The following is a 20140-nucleotide window of genomic DNA, read 5'->3' as shown; positions in this document are numbered from 1 at the left end:
GTTAGAGTATCCACGCCCAAATGTATGCAGAAAAAAGAATTGCTCATGCAAGATCTGATGATTCCATCTGATGGAATATGTATACATACAAATACAAATTAAGATCTCTTTATCCATTCATCACAAAACATAGTTAAAATTTTACTTAAATAGTTGATATTTTGTATCTTTATTGTTAACACATATTCTTATCGATTTGAAACAGAGTTTCATTCTGTTGAGATGATTTAACATAAGAAATGACTATAGAGATCTCTATATATATGTATGTCATTCCATTTATTGGTGTGTGTGTGTGTGTGTGTGTGTGTGTGTACTATATGGCTCGTTTTTGGCATTTCCGCAATGGCGTTTTGCTCAACTAGCACTGGCTGAGTTCGTTTCCGAGTCTCGAAATTAGTATTGGGTCTGTTGGATATGTTGTTGGTATGTTGATAGGGGTTGATTTACTGACTCTCAACTAAATTGGAATGACTTTTGTGACATTGTGTATTGGGCGGTGGCACACACACACTGACACATACACAATGAGATAGATTAGCGTCTTGTATATGGTCTTGTCTTAGGGGGTGGAGCCTTGTAAATTCTCTGGGATCAGGCTTTTAGATATTACACAGGCCATTTCATATACATATATGCAATATACATACACACACACGCACATTCATATAAGCCATCTCCAGCTTCCTCCTTTACTCACTTAATAGAAACCTGCGGTTATATTAACCAGTCAGAATGCAAAGTCATTTTGTATGTCGACGTCAGTAGTAACTCACACACACAAACATACATAGGTAGCCATATCCCTTCCCCCACCCCAACGTTGATGTGCCATCCAAAATCCTCCTTGACATCCTTCCACTTCCCCTGGATCCTGCAACACATACACATGGCAAATTTGCGGCATCAAGAAGTCGCATTTTTTTTCATGGCAACTCCCCCTCATTCTCTGTCTCTCTCTTATATCCTGCTATATACATGTGTGTGTGTGTGTGTGTCGGAGAACAAGAGTTCTAAGCCACGCCTCTGCAGGATACTCACCACTTTTTAAGCGCAAACTCTGTGTGAATTTCGAAAAGGGATATAGTCGATAGTCGAGAAGGCCTCGTCAAGGCTGTCGAAATTGAATGTTTCCTTGTGTTTTCTAAACCCATTCGTTCATTCATTCATCGCTCGACATTCAAACTATTCACATGTATTTTTAGTACAAAATTTATAAATTCCGAAATTTTTGGTTTATTTTCTTTTTTGCTGCTTTGCTAAATTTTTAGAAATATTTGCAATTGGTAAGACAAATGAAGTCATTTGTGGAATATTTTGAGCCATTGGGTTTACTTTTTTTTTTCGTTAGCCGCCATGGATGGTTTCAACAACAATAACTATTATTATAACAATAATAATTACAACAACAACAACTATAACCAGAGCCAGATGAACACTAACCGGAATCCACAATGGTCAAATTCTGGTCGCACTGAAGCCTGCTATAACTGCTCGAATGGCTCATGTCAACGTGTTAGTGGTGGAGGCGGCAGATGTCCTAACCCCAATTCGTCCTGTTGTCCTGGCGGTAATTGCTGTCCGGGAGGACAGTGCTCATACAACCGTTCTGCACATTGTAATCCCTCTTGGAGTCCCAATGGCAATGGACATCAGCATTAAAGGTCTTTAATATGTGTCGGAAATAAGTTAGACAAAATAAAAGCAAGCAAAGCAGCAAATCAATTTTCAAGTTTTGAAATTCATTCGAAATCATAGAACTCCAAATAATGGAATTACTTAGGGTATTAGTGTTTAGAAGTCCTCAGCACAGTTTGAGTTAAAGTTTGATACCTGATTTACCAATCTACAATCTTTTTAAGATTATTGAAACTCCAAAAAACGCTTCGGGTGAGATAAACTATATAGAAATGGCTGATTGTAAGAGATTCTTTTTGAGATCCAAGGATCAAGGACCTACTGTCGGGCATGTCAAATGCTGTAGCTTGTCCGTGGCATAATACATAAAGTTGCTAAAAGAATTATCTTACAACGATCAATAGAAAGTGTAAAAGTTTTTGATAAGGGTCAATAATGTATGGAAAAACCAACACATTTGATTTAATAGATTATTACATCAATAGTATTCAACCTCTCACATCTTGTAGGTACAATAAAACTATGAAAAACTACAATCATAAGTCCAAACTAGTCATTTGGTTCTTTTCGTGCCCATTTACAAAACTTGAGAATGGAATACCAGCAACTATGTTGAGGATAACTGACAGCATGATTTTCAAGCTTCAACTCTTAGTTACTTTCTACTAGAGGGAAGATACTTATAATCCTCTTCCAAAATATCCTAACAAGGGTCAATTTTCTTTGATGGGAATACTTTGCTTATATGGTTTGTTCCAATTCGTATACATATGTATACTTAGTTATACTTTACCTTCAAGATGAGCTTAACTGCCATTTTCGAAACATTTTGTTGAAATTTTCTTGGAAAACATCAAAATTCATAATTTTGTTAACATTGTTCATTTTATTAAAGTTTATTTTTCTCTGATTTTGCATATGTTTTATATGTGTTTAATGTATCGCATTTCACAAACTAACAATTAATATATTTATATATGTATATATTCAGTATTTTTAATATTTTGCTTTGTTGAAATTTGTAATAATTATTATAGTTAATACAGCTTTGTTTCTTCGCCCTTTTAGTTAATTTTCGTTTTGATGTGGTGTTTCCTTCGTATTGGACTTAATTGGCTAGGTTTTCCTCGTAGATTTTCATTTGAAATTTTAAACATTTTGTAAAGTCTTTTATTTGGGTACAGTTTGAAATGAAATGTTTTTCTGTGTCTGCCTGTATAAGAGTGTGTATTTCTCGTTTCTGTGTGTATGTTGCATTAAGTCTTCAGTTTGGTTGGGTTAACAAGGTTTTCGCAAAGTCAAATTGATAATAGTAATTAGATTGAAAGGTTTTTTTTTTGCTGCTACCACAACATGATCATTACATATATGTACATATATATGTATATGTATATCGTAGTTTGTAAATTATTATCAATGCAACATGTAGATGCTCTACAAAATACCAAATTTTACATTTCATATATTTTATACGTATATATATATATTTATTTATTTTTTTACCACTACTACCATTTTGTTTATCTAAAGTTTTGCATTTCTTGTGAGTTATTGTTTTATTCTTTCGTTATTTGTCTTTCATATTTACATTTTTCCAATAATTAGATTCTGCTGTCAATATGGGAACACAATTTTGAAATTATTCCTTTTTTTTCATTCATTAATTTGATTGTTTTGTTGCCTACGACAGCAGAAAAATTATTTTACTAAACATTTATTAATATTATTTTACTTTACATTGTTAAATGTCTTTATTAATTAGCAATTTTTAGATATTGCTTTTCTTTTTAAGGACCCATTTATTACATTTTCGTTTATAATTGCTTATTATAGTTAATTTGTTGTATACCCCTGCAGAGGTTGTTATAAAACTTATCAAATTTAAAGATTGGATTAGTTCAGCAAAAAGATTGGATTAGCTCAGCAATCAATTAGTTAGGGAAGAGAATAATGAAGTGTTTTTGTTTAATTAACATGAATACCGATCGGACAATTTTATAATTTCTTCTTCTTTTAAAAAAGTTTCCAAATTTGGATAATTGACAATCTGCAAAGGCATATAAAATTCGGAATGCCGAAAATAATAATGCTGGATCTATTAGTGTTTTTTCGTCTTTCTTATTTTGTTTGTATTTGTTTCATTCGTGTGAGGTTTGTGTGTTGTGTGCTAAAAATGTGTTTCTGTCTTACAAAAACTGCTTTCTTGTCTGTCTTTCAAATTTGCTAGAAAAATGTTATGATTTTTTGTCATTAATTGATATCAACTGGCGGTGCTTAGTTAATTTTAGAAATTTATTTTCAGGATTTCTCATTCAACTACAGGATATATTCACTAAGATTGTGTGTGTGTGTGTGTGTGTGTCTATATATATGGGGTGTGTGTTTGTGTAAATAATCTCTGATGTTGACACAAAAATCTATAAAAAAATCTCTTTATAGGTTCTTGTATCACAATTTCTTTAATGTTTAATTCATTTGTGCGTTGTTCACGCTATTTATATGTTGTTTTTTTTAATACATGCTTTGGTATTGGTATAGAGCTAATAACCATACCTTGTTCTGTCTAAATAATTAATGTTTACAATATTTCTTTACAAATTGGTTTTCTTGATTGCGGCATATACATACATACATATACAATAGATAAGTAACATTTATTATTGTTTTCTTTATTCGGTGTATTATAAATATTTTGTTAAAAAAAATAAATAAATAGTAAATAAATTATATTGCAACTGGTCTTTGTGTATATGTTAAAAAAATCGTATTGTTGTTTAAATAATTTATAATAATAAAAGATATATAAAATCATATAACAGCCTTTGGTTGTCAGCTCGCCATGGTTTGTGTTGATTAAAAAAAAAGAAATATACAATTATAAAAATCATTGAATGCTCCTAAACGTCTTTTAAATGTTTTTAAAAATAAATAAGTTAATTAAACTAATTGTCCAGCGAATTGGTGCGCAACTGACTATAACATGCCTGACATACTCGAACAGGTTTAATAATACGTAAACGAGATATTTCAGATTCAAAGCGACTGCATTTATTACAGAAAACCTGCCCGCAGTTGCGGCAATGATGTTTTCGCTCATATAGAGTGAATCTGCAAAAGTGTGTGATAAATAGTGTTATGGAAATCACAATTTGTTACTCACTTGACGTGGCATTTGACACACTGATCGGCCCCCTCATCTTTTAACCAATGATCGGCTACCCCTCGGCCGGGCTGTTCAGTGACACTCCATGAAAAAATGCGACCACGGGCATCACCTTAGATTGGAAGAAAGTTAACTTTATCAAAGGGATAATCACTTTGGTTTGAAAAACTTACCAACATAAAGAATCTTATGATCTTTTGATACTGTTAGCGCTGTTATACTAGCCGGTTCGGCATTATCTTTTCGATCATAGGCTGTATGCATTGTTAATTTCGATCTAAACATTAATTGACGTTGCCATTTGAAGCCTAATATTAAAAACAAAGGAGGATTAATTGACTTAAGTATGTTTTAAGCAAACAAAATTTGTGTTTTACCCTTTCTTAGTGCCTGCTCGCCACGTTGTCGATCATTGTCAATGACAACAAAACCATCTGTTAGACTTGTATCAGATTTACTTGGTCTTATAATGTGTTCTTCTAAAAGTACATTCAAAGTTTGTTAGTCAAGGTAATTTATTTGGTAACTTATTCTGTTTTACCATCAGTTCCCTTGTGATCTGAACTGCTGCCTGGTGCTTCAACCGTTGCGGATTTCATTTCGTGCAGTGACTTGGCTCCCGATATGGAACTCTTTCTACGCTCTGTAGGAGCCTCTAGTTTGCTTACACTCGCCTCAGCAGATTTGCTAGACTCATTGCTGTGTTGAGATGCCTCTGATATGCTACTCTCCGAGGCGGATTTAACAATGTCTATAGAATTGGGCAGAAATTTGTTCAAATAAAAGTTTTTATAAGCGAATTTAAATATTTTGCTTACCATGTTGTTCCTCTGGTTGTGATAGACTCTTCATTTGCTTAAAAATTGCCATTTTGTCTGCTTTATTGCCCTTGTTGTCATCAACGGAAGCAGAATCAGGTTTGTCTTGGGAGTTGACTTCTATGCCGCGCTTGAGTTTGCGATCGATAGGCACTTGAGTGTGTTCCAAAGACCACATCTGTAAACAAAGTATGAATATATGATCTTGTCTGCTCGACTAGAATATATTTTGTTACTACTTACTCTAACCACACCATCTGTGGAGCCGGTAATGACCACATTCTGTTGATCCCATTCGCGTATCTGTGAGAAGGCCACACATAGAATTTGCTGCATTCGATCAGCACTTCCAATACACGTGTTAACCATAGCTAGAGCATCGCCATTAATGGACCAAACATGCAACCATGTGGCGGAACATGTGGCGATTTCTCCGGTAAGCTCATTAATGGCCACAGCCGCCACTACTCCAGCATGTCCACGCAGCTGTCGGACAAAGGTGAATCTAGACATGTCCCAAACAATGGCTGTACCATCTCTTGAGCCCGACACAATGACATTATAAGCAGCGCTGGCCGCCAAACATGTGACAGCATCTGTGTGCCCATGGAGAGAATGTCGGACACTTAAACTTTTACGATTCGCATCGAACTTCCAAATTGTTACAACCGAACTGGTTCCAGCGGTGACAATCATTTTGGCATTGGGACAGGCACAGGTAAGGATCTCTCCGGAATTCTGAGCAGCAGCCTCGGAAACAAACGATGCACGATCCGTGTCATACAGTCCAACACGCAGAGAATGATCAGCGAATCCCCAGGCTATGTATTTCGTATATGACGGTGGCATCATAACCTTATTTTGTTCCACAGCAAAAACAGTCTTATCTGGTTGTAATATTTGACCCACTGGGCCCTTAAGCTCTTTGATGGGCTGCAAGCTTGGCTTTAGATTGTCCAGATTGTGGAAGAACAGGCGATCGGTCTGAAGTACTGTGCTGTTTCCTTGTATCAGAGCAGTGGGATCAATTAATGCCGAGTGCCGGGAGTTGCCCATTTTCTTGGCGGGATGAGCCTTCTTAAAGAGCTGTTTCGGTATTTGGCCAAAATTATTGATAAAGCCGATTGTGGCATTCTTTTTCAAAGGATCATCAATGCTGCAAGATCACAATATTAATTCAATTCTTAGAGTAACGAGTTAAATGAATATTACTTGTAGATGTCCACATTGCCCTCGTAGAAGAGATGATGGAACACATTGACAGCATCAACAGCGGCGGGTCCCTGTTGCTTGCAACCAAAAATCAAATCAATCCACTGCAACAAAGACCAAATTACATACTTTAGTTAAAAGAAAAATGGTGAAATACGATTTACAGTCTTACCAAATGCAAATGTTGACTAACATAGTCGCACTCGAGGGCACTTCTGTGCAAACGTATAAACTCTCTGGGATCTTGTTTGGCCCAAGGTGGCAATATGACATGATTTAAGGTTTCGCCATTCTGTTTGGTGCCCAAATCGAAATTATTGAAATTACTCAAAAACTCAGGCAAGTAGAAGAATTCGGGAATCAGTTCTTTAACATCGGCCATATTGAGTTTTGAGGCCGATAACCAAGCCTCTTTGATGCTATGGAACATACGATCGGCCAGATCAAAATGACCACCTTGTAGTTTGAGGAACGGCTGAGAGAAAGGCTCCAGTCGCACCAAATATGAGCAGACAATCATTGCCGAACTATAATGAGTTCCGTAATGATATGGTGGCGTCTCGCCATGTGGATCATCCCATTCTTTGAAACGTTTCTGGAACTGCTCCAAACGTTCCTCAGCCTGTGCACCCATGGGACGAGAGAAATCCCGGAATGTCTTCGGATTCGTAAAGTCTAACTCTTCGGAATCATAGTCAGCCAGAATCCAGGGGAAAACTGGATATTGCATGAGATCGTTGTAGCTACGACCGGCGAGCGTATTTAAATGCATTAGATATTGGAAATTGGAGATTTCGCCACGAACCCATCGTTGGGTAACAGAAGTTTCGCCAATCAGGCCGCTGAAAATGCCAGATGTTTGCTCCACGCTGGCGGTACGTTTCTGACCAGCCACCGATTGCTGGGCATTGTCATTGAGCGCTGTGGCCAGAGCAAGGAATCGTTGGTTCACTTTGTTTCTGACCTTACGTGGAAAACTGAGTAGATAATTGCGACCATCTTCGGAGAACACTTCCAATGCTATGGGCTGGAGAAGATATCGTCTCTTATGGACTTCTCGTATCTCTTCATAGGCGAATTTCGAACACTGTCTCAGTTTATGACTAACTGCCCGCGAAGTGGTTGAGGTGGTCCCCCCCGAATTGGGTATAATTGGTTCATAGGCTCCCGGAGGCAGTGTATCTATGTCTCGAATCTCCCTATTCTTCAGCAACGTAAATCCATCGACTATATAGCAATGTTCCTTGCCAAATAAGAGCAAACCCTCAAACGTATCCAAACCCTGGACTCTAGCGCAACGAAACATGAAGCTTATCTTCTCTTGCTCTTCAAGCAAACGCAAGAAAGTCTCATTTTCGCTGGTCATGGAAGTGTCCTCTTCTTCTTCATCATCTTCCTGGGTTGTGCCATCTAAAGATTCCTGGGGATAGGGTGCTCCATGGTGTTGATGTTGCAGCAATTTCGGTGAAACCGGCGGTGGAGGGGTCGATGTTGAATTACTGGCTTCTAAGCGATGTGCTGTGGCTGCCTCCAAAGAGCTTTGCTGTTGTATGGAATGCTCTCCGGTATCGGCCAGTATTCGTGGCTGTTGCGGACCATGTTGAAAATAGGTTTTACTATCCAAACTTGAAGCCACCTTGTACTTAAGCTGACGATTATCGGCTAGTTCGAGCTCTGGACGATACGGATAATGCAAATAGAATACATCGTTCCGCATGGTTTTCTTTCTCATTCGATGCGGTCCCTCAGTCGTGTCCAATATCCACTTATCGAGGGAACAACAGCCAGCAGGACCCCATAAACCGCGTTCCCGCGTCAACTCTGTCTCCGATTGCACCCAATCTTGATAGACATAACGCTGAGTGTGCTGCAGCATTTGTTGATATTGCTTCAATCGCAAATCCAGTAGATCTTTAATTAATTGCACATGTATCCCAGTGGACTCATAGGCCGCTTCACGACTCATATTTGACTTTGTGCGTACCAGTTCATCCTTTTTTACCTTTGTCCGACTGGCCAGACGAGTCAGGCCCCCGGTTACCTTCTGAATCTTTGATTGTATTTGATTATGGAGCTCCCAAGGCACACGGTAGGAAGCCTTACGCTCGGCCTCGACATAATTAAACCATAGCTTTGATGCCAGCTCCATTACTTGCTCCCTGGTGGTATGTAAATCTGGAGCCTTTGAATTTGGTGGCGGTGGAGTAAGTGAGATTTTGAAGACCTCCTCAATGGCGGGTTTCTTGCAGACATACAACTCCTCCCAGACCCGGAATGCTGCGCCAACAATCAGATTGCGACCTTGCAATTGATTTAGATCCTCATCTTTGGGCTCTGTTGTTTCGGTTTGTGGATTCACATGCCATGTGGTATTACGACTTGTGGCTGGCTCCAAAACAATCTTCATGTCAGCCGTCAATTGTAGTAGACAATAAGTTAAGCATCCAATAAACTCCAATTCATGATTGCCAGCACCAAAGATTAGAAGTCGATGTTGTATAATCTTATGTAATGCCTCCAGGACACTCATTTGCTCAGCTATGGAATCATCGGTGGGACGGGAGAGTAAAAATAAAATGCTACGATTCAATGAATGATGCAAATGCTCCAATGACAGTGATGAGGATCTTCTTTTCGCCTGTGCAATTAGCTTGATGACAAAGTCAAAGATATCATGAGGATTTCGAGTGAGGCATCCTTGCCACAGTTTGTCCACAATGCGAGCAGTTAGATAGAAGACATTCGGGGCAATGTGTTGCGTCTGACTTTGTAGAATGGGCACCAAGGGTAACGCTGCCTGCTCGCCCACCAGGACATCTGCGGCCAGAAGATGGTCCATCAGAGCAATGATGATCTGCGTCTGGTATTGCACTTGCAATGGCAGTTCTCCGGTCTCGGGAGCAGCATCCAAAACCATATCAATGACAGGCGTGGCCTTTCCATGCATATTCAAACCTAGCGAGTCAACAACTATCACACGTAGAAAATCAATGATGCATTTACACACGGGATGAGACGTCAGTTTTGGTTGATTCAAAGCCGCCGCTTGCAAAGATTCTGGTGTGGGCAAGACAAAGCTGCTTCCCGTACCATCTGTTGGTGTGGAAGCACCACTATTCGGTTCCGAATCGGCAGCTTTCTGCTGACGTGTGACTTGTGGGAAAAGCACTGCCACCAATGAGGTAATAACATCGCCAGCCATCATAACGGGTGTAAAATCACTTAGATTTTGATACAAACTGAACAGAAGCTGTATAATGGTTTCGGGATGACTGTGTAACCAAGTGGCACACTCTCCTCCATGGACTATGGCCCTGACCATGGCCAGGAGTACACAAACAGCCTCGGGGCAAACATTTAGTTTCGGCAACTGTGTATTAGCTGACACCGGAGCGCCCCAAAGGAAGGACCACACACGATCCAAGTCGAATTTGGTGTGCTCCGTGGCCAGGACTTTGACTGGTTGACCCATTATCAAAGCCGTTACCAAGAAATATAATTCTGGCACATCCAAATGATGTTGCATCAGCCATTCGAGAAGTTGGAAACCTACAAGACAAAACAATGTGAATGTAATATTATAAGAGTAGCGAATTATTAAAAGTTTTCACCTGGTATATTTAGAGCTGCGGGTCGAACTTCCCCAGCTATTTGGGTGGGTAAATGTTGAATGGTATTTTGCGGTGTGGCCACTATAACTGTTCCGGTGCCATTGGTTGGACGTTGATTCAATTGCTGGGCACCCAGGCCCATCATTTTACGTTGGGAAACCATTTCAGTGAATCGCAGATAGCCGCCGTTATGGGTGGCGTCACGGAAGCGTACCATGAAGCTTTCGTTGGCACAAACCACAACGAGAATGCGTACAGCAATGATGACGGTGGTGAAGTGAACTTGGGGTTGCATGAAGAGCAGTAACCAATCCATGCCCAGAGTTTTGGATATGTCATCGCAAATGACATAGTTGACAGTGTTGCGTGGTGTGAAGAGTAATCCATGGACCAAGGAGAGACAGCGATTGCGTAAGTAAATATTTTGAGCGACACACTCCTGATCGTCCAATGGAAGTTTCATGCTAGGTAGCAACACAGACCGTTCCGACACAACGCCATCGGGGGGTTGGGCTTTTGGCAACTTGGACGCAATATACTGACCAAAGAGCAAGAGATCCGTATGCCTGGGTTGTCCACCCAAGAGAGTCTCAAGCAATTGGAAGAGTATTTCCCTGGTGGAATGATCCTGAATATACGCTATGATGTGCAAAAGTTTTACCAGCAATTGCAAATCTCGCATAATTTTCACATTCTGCTTTTTCTCATTGGATTCCACGACCAATTCGAGCAAGTGCTCGAGTAGGGAGCGCAATAGACCATTTGGAGCATTATGCCAAATCTCTAAATCGCATAGTAAATCCTGAAATGCAGTCACGTTGGGAATCGCTGACATATCCTGTCCACTATTGACAGTGCCGACCAAGCCAAACGTCAAGTGCAAAATGTGAGAGTTAAGCAGATGTTTCTTTTTCTTAAAGAACATGCCCAGTGTCTGATAGCAACGTTTACGATCCATTTCCGCTTGAGCTGCACGATTACTTCTCACCACACAGGTCAAGGCTTTCACTCCGGCATACAATGATTCCACATCTTGGGCCATGGCAATGATGCCCAAGAGGACATTGCAGCCACCCACGGTGTCTATCATGGCCGAGACTGGATGTGGACTGAATACACGAACACCCAAATAGCCCACCACAACACCGCCTAAAGAGCGTCCAGCGCCTGCCAAATGGCCAGCAGAGTTGTGAAGGATTCTAAAACAAGAAAAATAGGAATATTATTATGTTTCTCTTTATCTATCACATTCTTTCATACTTAATGGGCGTGGCGTTTTCATGAGAGTTCATATTCAACTGTTTGGCAATGCTCTTGTTATCCGCTCGACTATAGACCTTGCGTATCTTCACCAGTGTTAATTTGGATACCGCCTTCGCATTGAGTCCCAATAGCACACGGTCTTCGGGAACTAATGGAGCCAAGGGCTCTGATTGCTTACCCAATTGGGGTGCCTGCAATGAGCCCATGTAATGCGGACCCAATTGATAGATCGTCTGCACTGTTTGCTGGGTTAGAACATCTTCGAGCAAATGACAGACTCCCTGTTTCCAGCAGAGTCTCGAATAGCGACGCCAAATCGGTGGTGTTCCTATATATCCAAATATTTGCGTTGCCGATGTAAGATTAGCACTGCCTGCTCCCGGATGTTGGGCTATGTAATGAAGCTTTTGTGTGTGCATCGGTACACCATCCAGATAAAGCGATAAACTTGAGTTCTTGAGCACAGCTCGATTCAGCACAACGACCAAGTTATGCCATTGGCCTTCATGCAGAAGATCTGGGCACCATATACGAGCAATGCCATCATCAGACCCCTCTGGTTCCCAATCGCCAATACCTAACAAATGAAAATTATGGATTAAAAATTTAAGTATTTTAGTTCAGTAGTTATGCTTACTTTTTCTTGGGGTAACTAGTGTCTCTTGGGTCGACACCACAATCGCCTTATCTCTGGCAGACAGTAAAATAGACAAACAGGCCAAGTTCTCTTCCCGTGGGTTATGAATTGTTCGTACCAATGTCAGCAGACGCACACAATGTGGATCTGTTTTGGGATCGGAGAATTTCTCCACACAAAACCAAGTGGAGAAGGTGAGACCCGTTTGCGGTGGAAAGATACGATCTCCAGCACCGATGCCGCCAATTGTATTCGCATCAATAGTTCCACCCGCTGTTGCTGTGGCCTGGGGCGCTAATGATGGCAAATACAAACATCCAAATCCTTCGGCATTCATGTCCAATTCAACAAATGGAGGCAATGTGCTTGAACCATGAGCCCGAAAATCTCGTGGAGTGGTCATTGACACCAATGTCTTGATTCGTGTCAGAGGCACAGGACCCCCCCAACTTGTAGGGCTGCTGAAGATCAATGTCCGCACAGGATAGAGGTTCTCCCAAGCGTAAAAACTGACGCAATTCTGTGGGTTGCAGAGCCTGTGCCGCCAGACGTTCTAGTATATACTGCATGGGCACGTGCAGTGGATGCATTTCCTCGGCAAGGGCACGACGTGTTAACTTTAGCAACAGCTCGGCCAATCCATGATCACACATAATTTGCTGATTACGTTCATTTCGTACTAGCGATTTTATGATTTCACTGAGATACACCTGAAGCTGTACGGCCTGCAGCGGAGCATCATCATTTTCGATACCTGGTAAGAGTTGGAGCATGCATAGAACTACGCCAGGATGAACTATGCGCGGCTCTGGAGCGGGTTGCGTGAGATTCAATTGACTTGGATGTGCAGGAGCAGCAGCCAGCAATTCTTTACTGGGCGAACGATTATGCGATGGCGGATCATTGAATAAAGTTATTACACCATTTAGATTAGGGGATTCAAAATTATCCAGAGCTATACTGTAAAGCAGTCGAAAGACTACACAAACATATGATAGGGAATGAGGTACGTCCTCGGAGAAGCTGCAGTAAAAAAGAGAGGAAAAATTAGCGGATTATTTTATATAAAGTCTGTCACAAAACTCACTTAAAACTCAGGATGTCTCCACTGAAGACCTCATGATAATACTTTAGCAGCGACTGTTGCGGTTCATAGACACCAGTGAAATCCTGTAGAGATGTGGCTGCCCCAAAGCAACCAAGAAGACGTAGTGTATCACAGAGGGAGCTGCTGCTAATCTCCTGGTGAAAGAACTTGGCATTAGCCGGCTCGAATCTCATGGCTGTTGCCAGAGTCTGACACACAATCTGCAGAAGTAGGATGAGATCCTGTTGTGTTATGCCTGGTTGAGCCTGGGCCATACTTCCATCCAATGAGACAAAAACACTTGTCAGATAGACAAATCCTCCCACTTTTCGGAAGACAGTACGTGTGCGATGTGAATCTTTGAGGCAGCCCAAGAGCATATTTAAGATCTGTATTTTAAACTCCACCTGATGTGGACTAATGCTGTGCATCAATGAGAGTATATACAGCATATCGTCATCACCGCCAGCGGAGAGTATAAGTTCACGTATTATGCCCAAAGCTTGAGGACGACAATGTTTAAATTTGACCAACTCATGTATACACTTGGCTCCTCCGTATTCGCGAAACATTTGGGCATTATTATTAGCTCCGCCGCCCAATAACATGGTGAGTGCCTCCAATACATGTTTGCCCAATGTGTCCAATAGTTTTTGGTCCTCTTCCTGTTGTGTCTCATCCATCACCAGAGACTCGTCGCCATTGGTTATTTCCTGAACATGGTCGGCATAACGATTCAAGCAGCCAACAAGAATCTCCAAGATGCCCACTTCACGATAGACATCTTTAAAAACACTATTATGTCGTAGAATATTCAGGAGTGTCTTTAAGCAAAGAATGCTGCACGATGTCGATTGATTGTGTTTAAGCAGCAAAGATAAACTAATCAACTCCTTACACGGCACAAAATTCAATTGAAAGACTATAAACTCTAAGAGATCAAAGAATTTCTCCTGAATTTGTGGACTCTTCTGGTGAATCCTTTCGGCAAATGTGCTCAATGTGTGCTCCGATTCGAGAATAAAGTAATTGGCATTTTCCGAGTGATAAACTCGAGATATAGCATCTAATATGGTGCAGCAAAGAGCTGGAGTTGTCGACTTAAGAAAAACTGTTTGAAGAACCTGCAGATAAATTATATAAATTATAAGAGGGCTCCGAAATCGTAAATGAAATCCTTACCTGAAAGGCGTAAACATTTCTCACACAAGTCTCCCTTGAACTTGCCTGTGGTAATTGAAAATTCTGCAACTTGAATGCGGTATTAAATTGGGCTGCCGGCGGTCTTAGCTCATAGAAGCCGCACATGCAGAGCGATGAGATCATTAATACAAGATTGCGTATAGCTGCCTGAATCTCCAATGATTGACTACGCGAGTTATCAAATCTGAAAACAAATGCACAAAAATTATTAAAGAAACTTAGCTAATCACAAATGATTTGTCAATCTCTTACTTGAGCAGAAAATCACTAAGAAACACGTAGCCCTGGGAGGCACGAAAATCATCCATTAGTATCTGTGACACTTGACTAGAATCTTTGAGAAAACAAAATACAGTGACAAACATCTCAACAATCTCCAGGGGATTGCCAAAAGTCAAACGTTGCATATTGTCCACACACAGAGCCATGCAGCCCTTGGCTAAAACGAAGCAAATTTAATTAATCAGTAAACTATCTCTCATTATCATTTGTCCTACTTACAATGTATATAACTAACAACGGGATCGGTTAAACCATGTCTGGATATAGTTGTTAAGATCTCAGCTGCATTCTTACGCCATACAACATTTTGTAAAGGACATGGTGAAGTTATGGCTGAGAATAATAACGTTAAATCATCCATGCGGGCTAACTCATCGGCGGGATAGGGATATGAGCACAATTTGACCAGCAATTGAACGAAAACCTTTTGCAGCAATGTTCGACGTTCCTGTGCATTGAAATCACTAATTGCGGCTCCATCTTCAAGTGGTTCATCGTCGTCCACAACGGGTAAGTCGAAGAAAAGATACAGACATTTCACCAGTGTTGATGGTACAGCTGCAGCTGTCATCACCTGCAAAAAAGTAAAGATGAATCAGTCAACAAACCACAAAAAATTACTTTGCTACAATGATTCACAAATTCTGTAGTTTAAAAGAGTCATTAAGTAGAGGTTTAAAAATATCTTTGTAATTGTATTTTTATTTGTTTTCTTATCTCAATTCGTCTATAATGTCGGCTTAATCAGCGTTTTATCCTTATTGCATCCTTATTGTTTTCTAGCCTATTAGAAAACCTTTCTTTCTCACCTGTATAAGCGAAACATCACCATTGGCCAATAGATTCAATGTGGCCAACAACATCCAACCGCTGCTTGTTTCCTCGGTTGTCTCCACTTCCAGGAATTTGACAATCGCTATGGAAGCTGCCTCTGTACTTTGATTCGATGCCCGTTTACGTATCTCACTGACCATTAGACGTGAGACCTGTTGACAAAATGCCACCACATCCCAAAACTTTTCACTCATATCGTTAGCTGGACAGCTGCTAAAGACCTGAAAAGAAACCATAAATAATCTATTTAATATATTTTTCTTGTTAAGTAACTTATTTTAAATACCTTGCAAAATAATGGCAACATTTCATAAAGTTTGGCATCTCGTTCCTGTTCACTGAGTGGTTCCTTGGGATGTGTATACTCGTTGAAGAGTTTTTTCAAAGTAGCCAAACTCATTTGAATGCGGGCATCGAGGAGAGCATCTTCACCTGTGCGTCCATTGGCGGCGCCAGTTGATGATGATGTTGGGTTTGTTGAATCTGAAGTAGATCTGTTGCCAGGACTACTACTATTACTGCTGCTGCTGCCACCAGAGCTGGCAGCACTGCGCAGCTTGCGCATCACATTCATCTTGGTTTGCTCTCAAACTTCTCTTGTTGTTCTTGCTCTTGTTACTTTAGTAAGTGCTTCTTAGACTTTTAAATGAGAAGAAAACATTGAAATACATTAAAAGGATGATTATTATGTTACGTGATTCAATCTCATTATTGTTTCAAAAAGATAAGAATTCTTAAAGGTGCTTTAAATTTAGTATGAACAAGGCCATATAGCTTTAAGATATGAATAAGAGGGAAAGAGTGGATTAAGAGAATTTAGCTATCACTAATACAAGATTAATCCTTGTTGAATCAAAAAATTATTAGCAAACATTAGTTATATGACTAATTAGAAATCCGCAAATAAGAGTGAAGTTTTATGTAGATGATAGAAACCCCTTAATTGCTCTTAAGTTAATACTTAATCCAGGATTAGAAAGAACAGAGTGTTACAATTTTATTCAAGATAAAACTTGGACGAAGGCCGTTGGGCTATTAACGTCCAAATGGCCATGTCCCACATATAAATGCTGCAATAGTTGGAGCGGGGCTCAGTAGAGTGGCGATGGGTAGGCCCAGTTGCGCATCAACCTGGGCGCCACTATTAGGGGGGCGTCAAAACTAGGTTTTTCGACTGTTAAGATTTTTCTACGCACAAAACTATAAAACTATATTTCTATATAGATAGATATACACATGATCAAACAAAAAAAAAATATGGTCCAGCAATGTAAAAACTTCCAATGGTGTAAGTACATTGTTAGGATACAGGAGACAGTGATCCACCCACACTACGCCACTGAAGATACATTTATGTATGTATGTTTCATTCACAGATTTTTATCTACTAAGCACGTAGTAAGTACTTAAGTACATATGGGAAGTCAATTAAAACTTTCTAATTAACCATATGGCTATTAAGTAAAGGTAGAGAAATACAGTAGCTATTAACTAACGTAAAACACAACAATACTCAAATATGATGACATTTCACTTCCATATGCTAAATATTACTTATATCAATTTATATTGTATATGTATAATATTTAGCAACTTTGCGAGAACTTGTTTTTGTTTGTTATTTCGTTGGCGAACCTTCTTTAAATTGAATTGTTGCTTAAGTTGCGCGTTCCGAATGTAGTTGGAAAATCACATCATCCATCCGCACATTAAACTTAATTTATTTGTAGTTGTTGTTGGTTGAAGCTATTCTATTTGTACTCGCACCCGTTTTAATTTAAACCGCACACTGAATGATTCAGAAGACACTGAGAGAGGGAGATACCCAGACTGAGAGCGAAAATTGTTATCTTTTTTTTTATTTTGTTGGAGACTCTTAAAAATCGCATTGTTTACAAGTGAATGAACGTGCGAACGTTTGCCCGTGTATGGGTAAGTCGGTGGGTGTACTGCAAGTGGGAGGGCGCGAGAGAGCAAGAGAGTATATCTGGGAGGAGGAAATATGAAAACATGTAAGCGTGGGGGCTAAAACTTATTGTATCCATCTGCTTATACCCTTTGAAAATAAAGTATGTTACAATTGTAAACGCTTTTGCTGATAATTGACTTATTAACTTCGTGATTAGCAGCGAATTAATGACTTGTAGCTAGTGACTAATAGAGCAAAACTGGGTTTTTATTTTATTGTGGTTACTTTGGAGGATAAAATTATTAGAGCACTTTTCTGTATAAACTTTGGATCATACTCCTTTCAGAGTTCGTCTAAATGAGTTTTGAATTTAGCAAGAAACACAGAAACTGCAAATATTTATAATTATAGATTAAATAGATCATTCGCACGTCTATCTATTCCATGAAATTAAAATCACGTAAAAGCTTTGCCTTATTATAGTCAAAACAATAGTAAGGGTATCTAAAAGTCAATGTAACCACTTTGGTTTCCGGTAACAACTTTTATATTGCATATTGTGTTTATATTAAAGGTTATCGATGCAATGCAACAGCTGTTTGCCCTTTACTTAATGCGCACTTGTTTGCTCACTTTATTGTATTCTGTTGTTGTTTTATCTTTTCTGTTAAAAATCATTCAAGCTAAAGATTCAAAAGTGTTTTTTTTTTCGGCTTTTGCCAACACATTTAGGCCAACTAACGGCTGCACTCGGTTCATCTAGTTCTGCTTCTTCTTCTTAGTAGTGGTATCTTTTTATTTTCTTCCATTACACGCTAGTTCGTAGATTTGTTTTTTTGTTTTGCTCGTGGCAATCGCACGAAAATATTTGCACAAAGTTAAGCTATAATAAATTTTCTTTCTAAAACAAAATTTGTTTAATTCTCGCACAGATAAAAAGTGTAATGGGAGTCTTAGTGAATAACATATGAGAAAAAGAAGTCCCGGACAAAACAAACGATACGAAAAGAAAATTTATTGATTTTTCTTTGGACTCTCGCTCTCTTCACTTTTTGCACATCGTGGGTCAAATTTTTTTTTGCATTAAAAAAAACGAATCTTTTTGAGTATTAAACAAGAACATTGGCAAGTTTCACAGCAACAGAAAGTTATGAATTAAAAACCTTAATTAATAGCAATGTGTAAAAATCAATTTTCAGTTAGCTAAACAGGTAATTGCACAGCACTAGTCACTTGTATGAGAAAATGAATCCTTTGAATTGAAAACCGTATTTTTCATCCTTTTGGCACTCACCGCGACGTTTATTAGCAATTATTTTGCTTAGTCGCTGCATTTGTTTTATTTTAAACATGTTTTTTTTGCATTTTCCGTTAACTTTTCACTAATATGTTGACATGAATTTTCGGACAATTTGTTGTCGTTCGATGCAGCCCTCGCGGCCATACCAAGTTGATACAACATCGAGCAAAAGAGTCGAACATCAGTGTTGCCAAAAAAAAACAAGCCAAAATAATATAAATCCGAAAAAAATTAGCTAAAAATTTTCTGTTTCGCTCTTGAAAATAAGTTAAGTCCAGCCGAAAACATACCAAAAACGGCAACACTGCCGAATAGTGTGGCCATATAGAATTCGCCCAGCCCTTTGTTTCGACAATTCCAGTATCTATCGATTACATTATCGATAGTATTTAAAGTGGCGCCATCTATATTGCAATTCACTTTGACAGTTAGATTTCAAAAAAGGTGTTGATAATATTTGAATTTAAAAAGTAGTAAAACTTACTACTTACTTTTAAACATTCTTTTAGTATTTAAAGATTTATTTCTATAAATTTTAGAGTTTTTGTTATTGTGATTTTTTAAATAACAAAATAGTGTGTAAATTTTAATGAAAGGTGACTTCTCTTTTACTCGTTTCAATAAGTCGTAATGTTATTGCTATAATAAAGAATAAAATTGAGACTAGAAGATATGCATACGTTAATCAGGATGAAGATACTTTCATACATCATTCATTATTTTTGAAAGATAGAACATTTTGAGACGTTTAAGTTTGTTAATTTGTATATTTCTTAATTGGGACACTTTAACCATTTTGTCATGCTCTAATTCGCTTGGTAAATAGATATAAACCAATTGGCCCGCTTCTGCTTGTGTTCATTTACTGTAATAATTACAATTATTTATATTTGCATTTCGCCCACATGTAGGTAAACCTACAAATTGTTAAATAAATAACTATTCTTCATAATTTGCATATTGGATTGCAATTATTCAGAGACATGGTGAACAAGAGAAAGCAAGAGAAATTGGATTTGAATTCACAAATCGTCAGTTTCTTATGTCCTCACTTAATTTGAAGGCAGTGTAATGGAAGCATTTCGTAATTGACAGACAGACACAGTCAACAGTTGACAAAACCCCATCAGGATATAAGGATCGGGAATCGTCCTCATCATCTGCATATGCACACGTGCCAAAC

At 39.0% G+C, this 20140-nt stretch overlaps 1 protein-coding gene and 1 long non-coding RNA gene across 2 annotated transcripts; one reads left to right on the top strand and one right to left on the bottom strand.

Annotated features, from left to right (window-relative positions):
• The first annotated feature begins 1124 nt into the window (after positions 1–1124).
• LOC137581366 (uncharacterized) lies at positions 1125–1725 on the top strand. The gene is made up of 2 exons (XR_011033122.1): positions 1125–1286; positions 1352–1725. It is a non-coding gene; the product is annotated as an uncharacterized lncRNA (long non-coding RNA).
• Positions 1726–2504: 779 nt separating this feature from the next.
• bchs (WD repeat and FYVE domain containing 3 bchs) lies at positions 2505–19089 on the bottom strand. Its single transcript, XM_068294355.1, is given in 20 exon segments — positions 2505–4746; positions 4799–4913; positions 4975–5109; positions 5179–5280; positions 5343–5552; positions 5620–5797; positions 5863–6775; positions 6832–6935; positions 7004–10380; positions 10443–11641; positions 11703–12282; positions 12343–12787; positions 12789–13365; positions 13430–14553; positions 14612–14816; positions 14885–15071; positions 15134–15488; positions 15724–15969; positions 16035–16387; positions 18952–19089. Coding segments are annotated over 19 exon segments (10506 nt in total). The 5' UTR covers positions 16323–16387; positions 18952–19089; the 3' UTR covers positions 2505–4580.
• Positions 19090–20140: the final 1051 nt, after the last annotated feature.

Source organism: Drosophila tropicalis, unplaced genomic scaffold (assembly GCF_018151085.1).
Source record: "Drosophila tropicalis isolate 14030-0801.00 unplaced genomic scaffold, ASM1815108v1 contig_845, whole genome shotgun sequence".
NCBI lineage: Eukaryota > Metazoa > Arthropoda > Insecta > Diptera > Drosophilidae > Drosophila > Drosophila tropicalis.
This window is presented reverse-complemented; position numbering and strand designations above follow the sequence as displayed.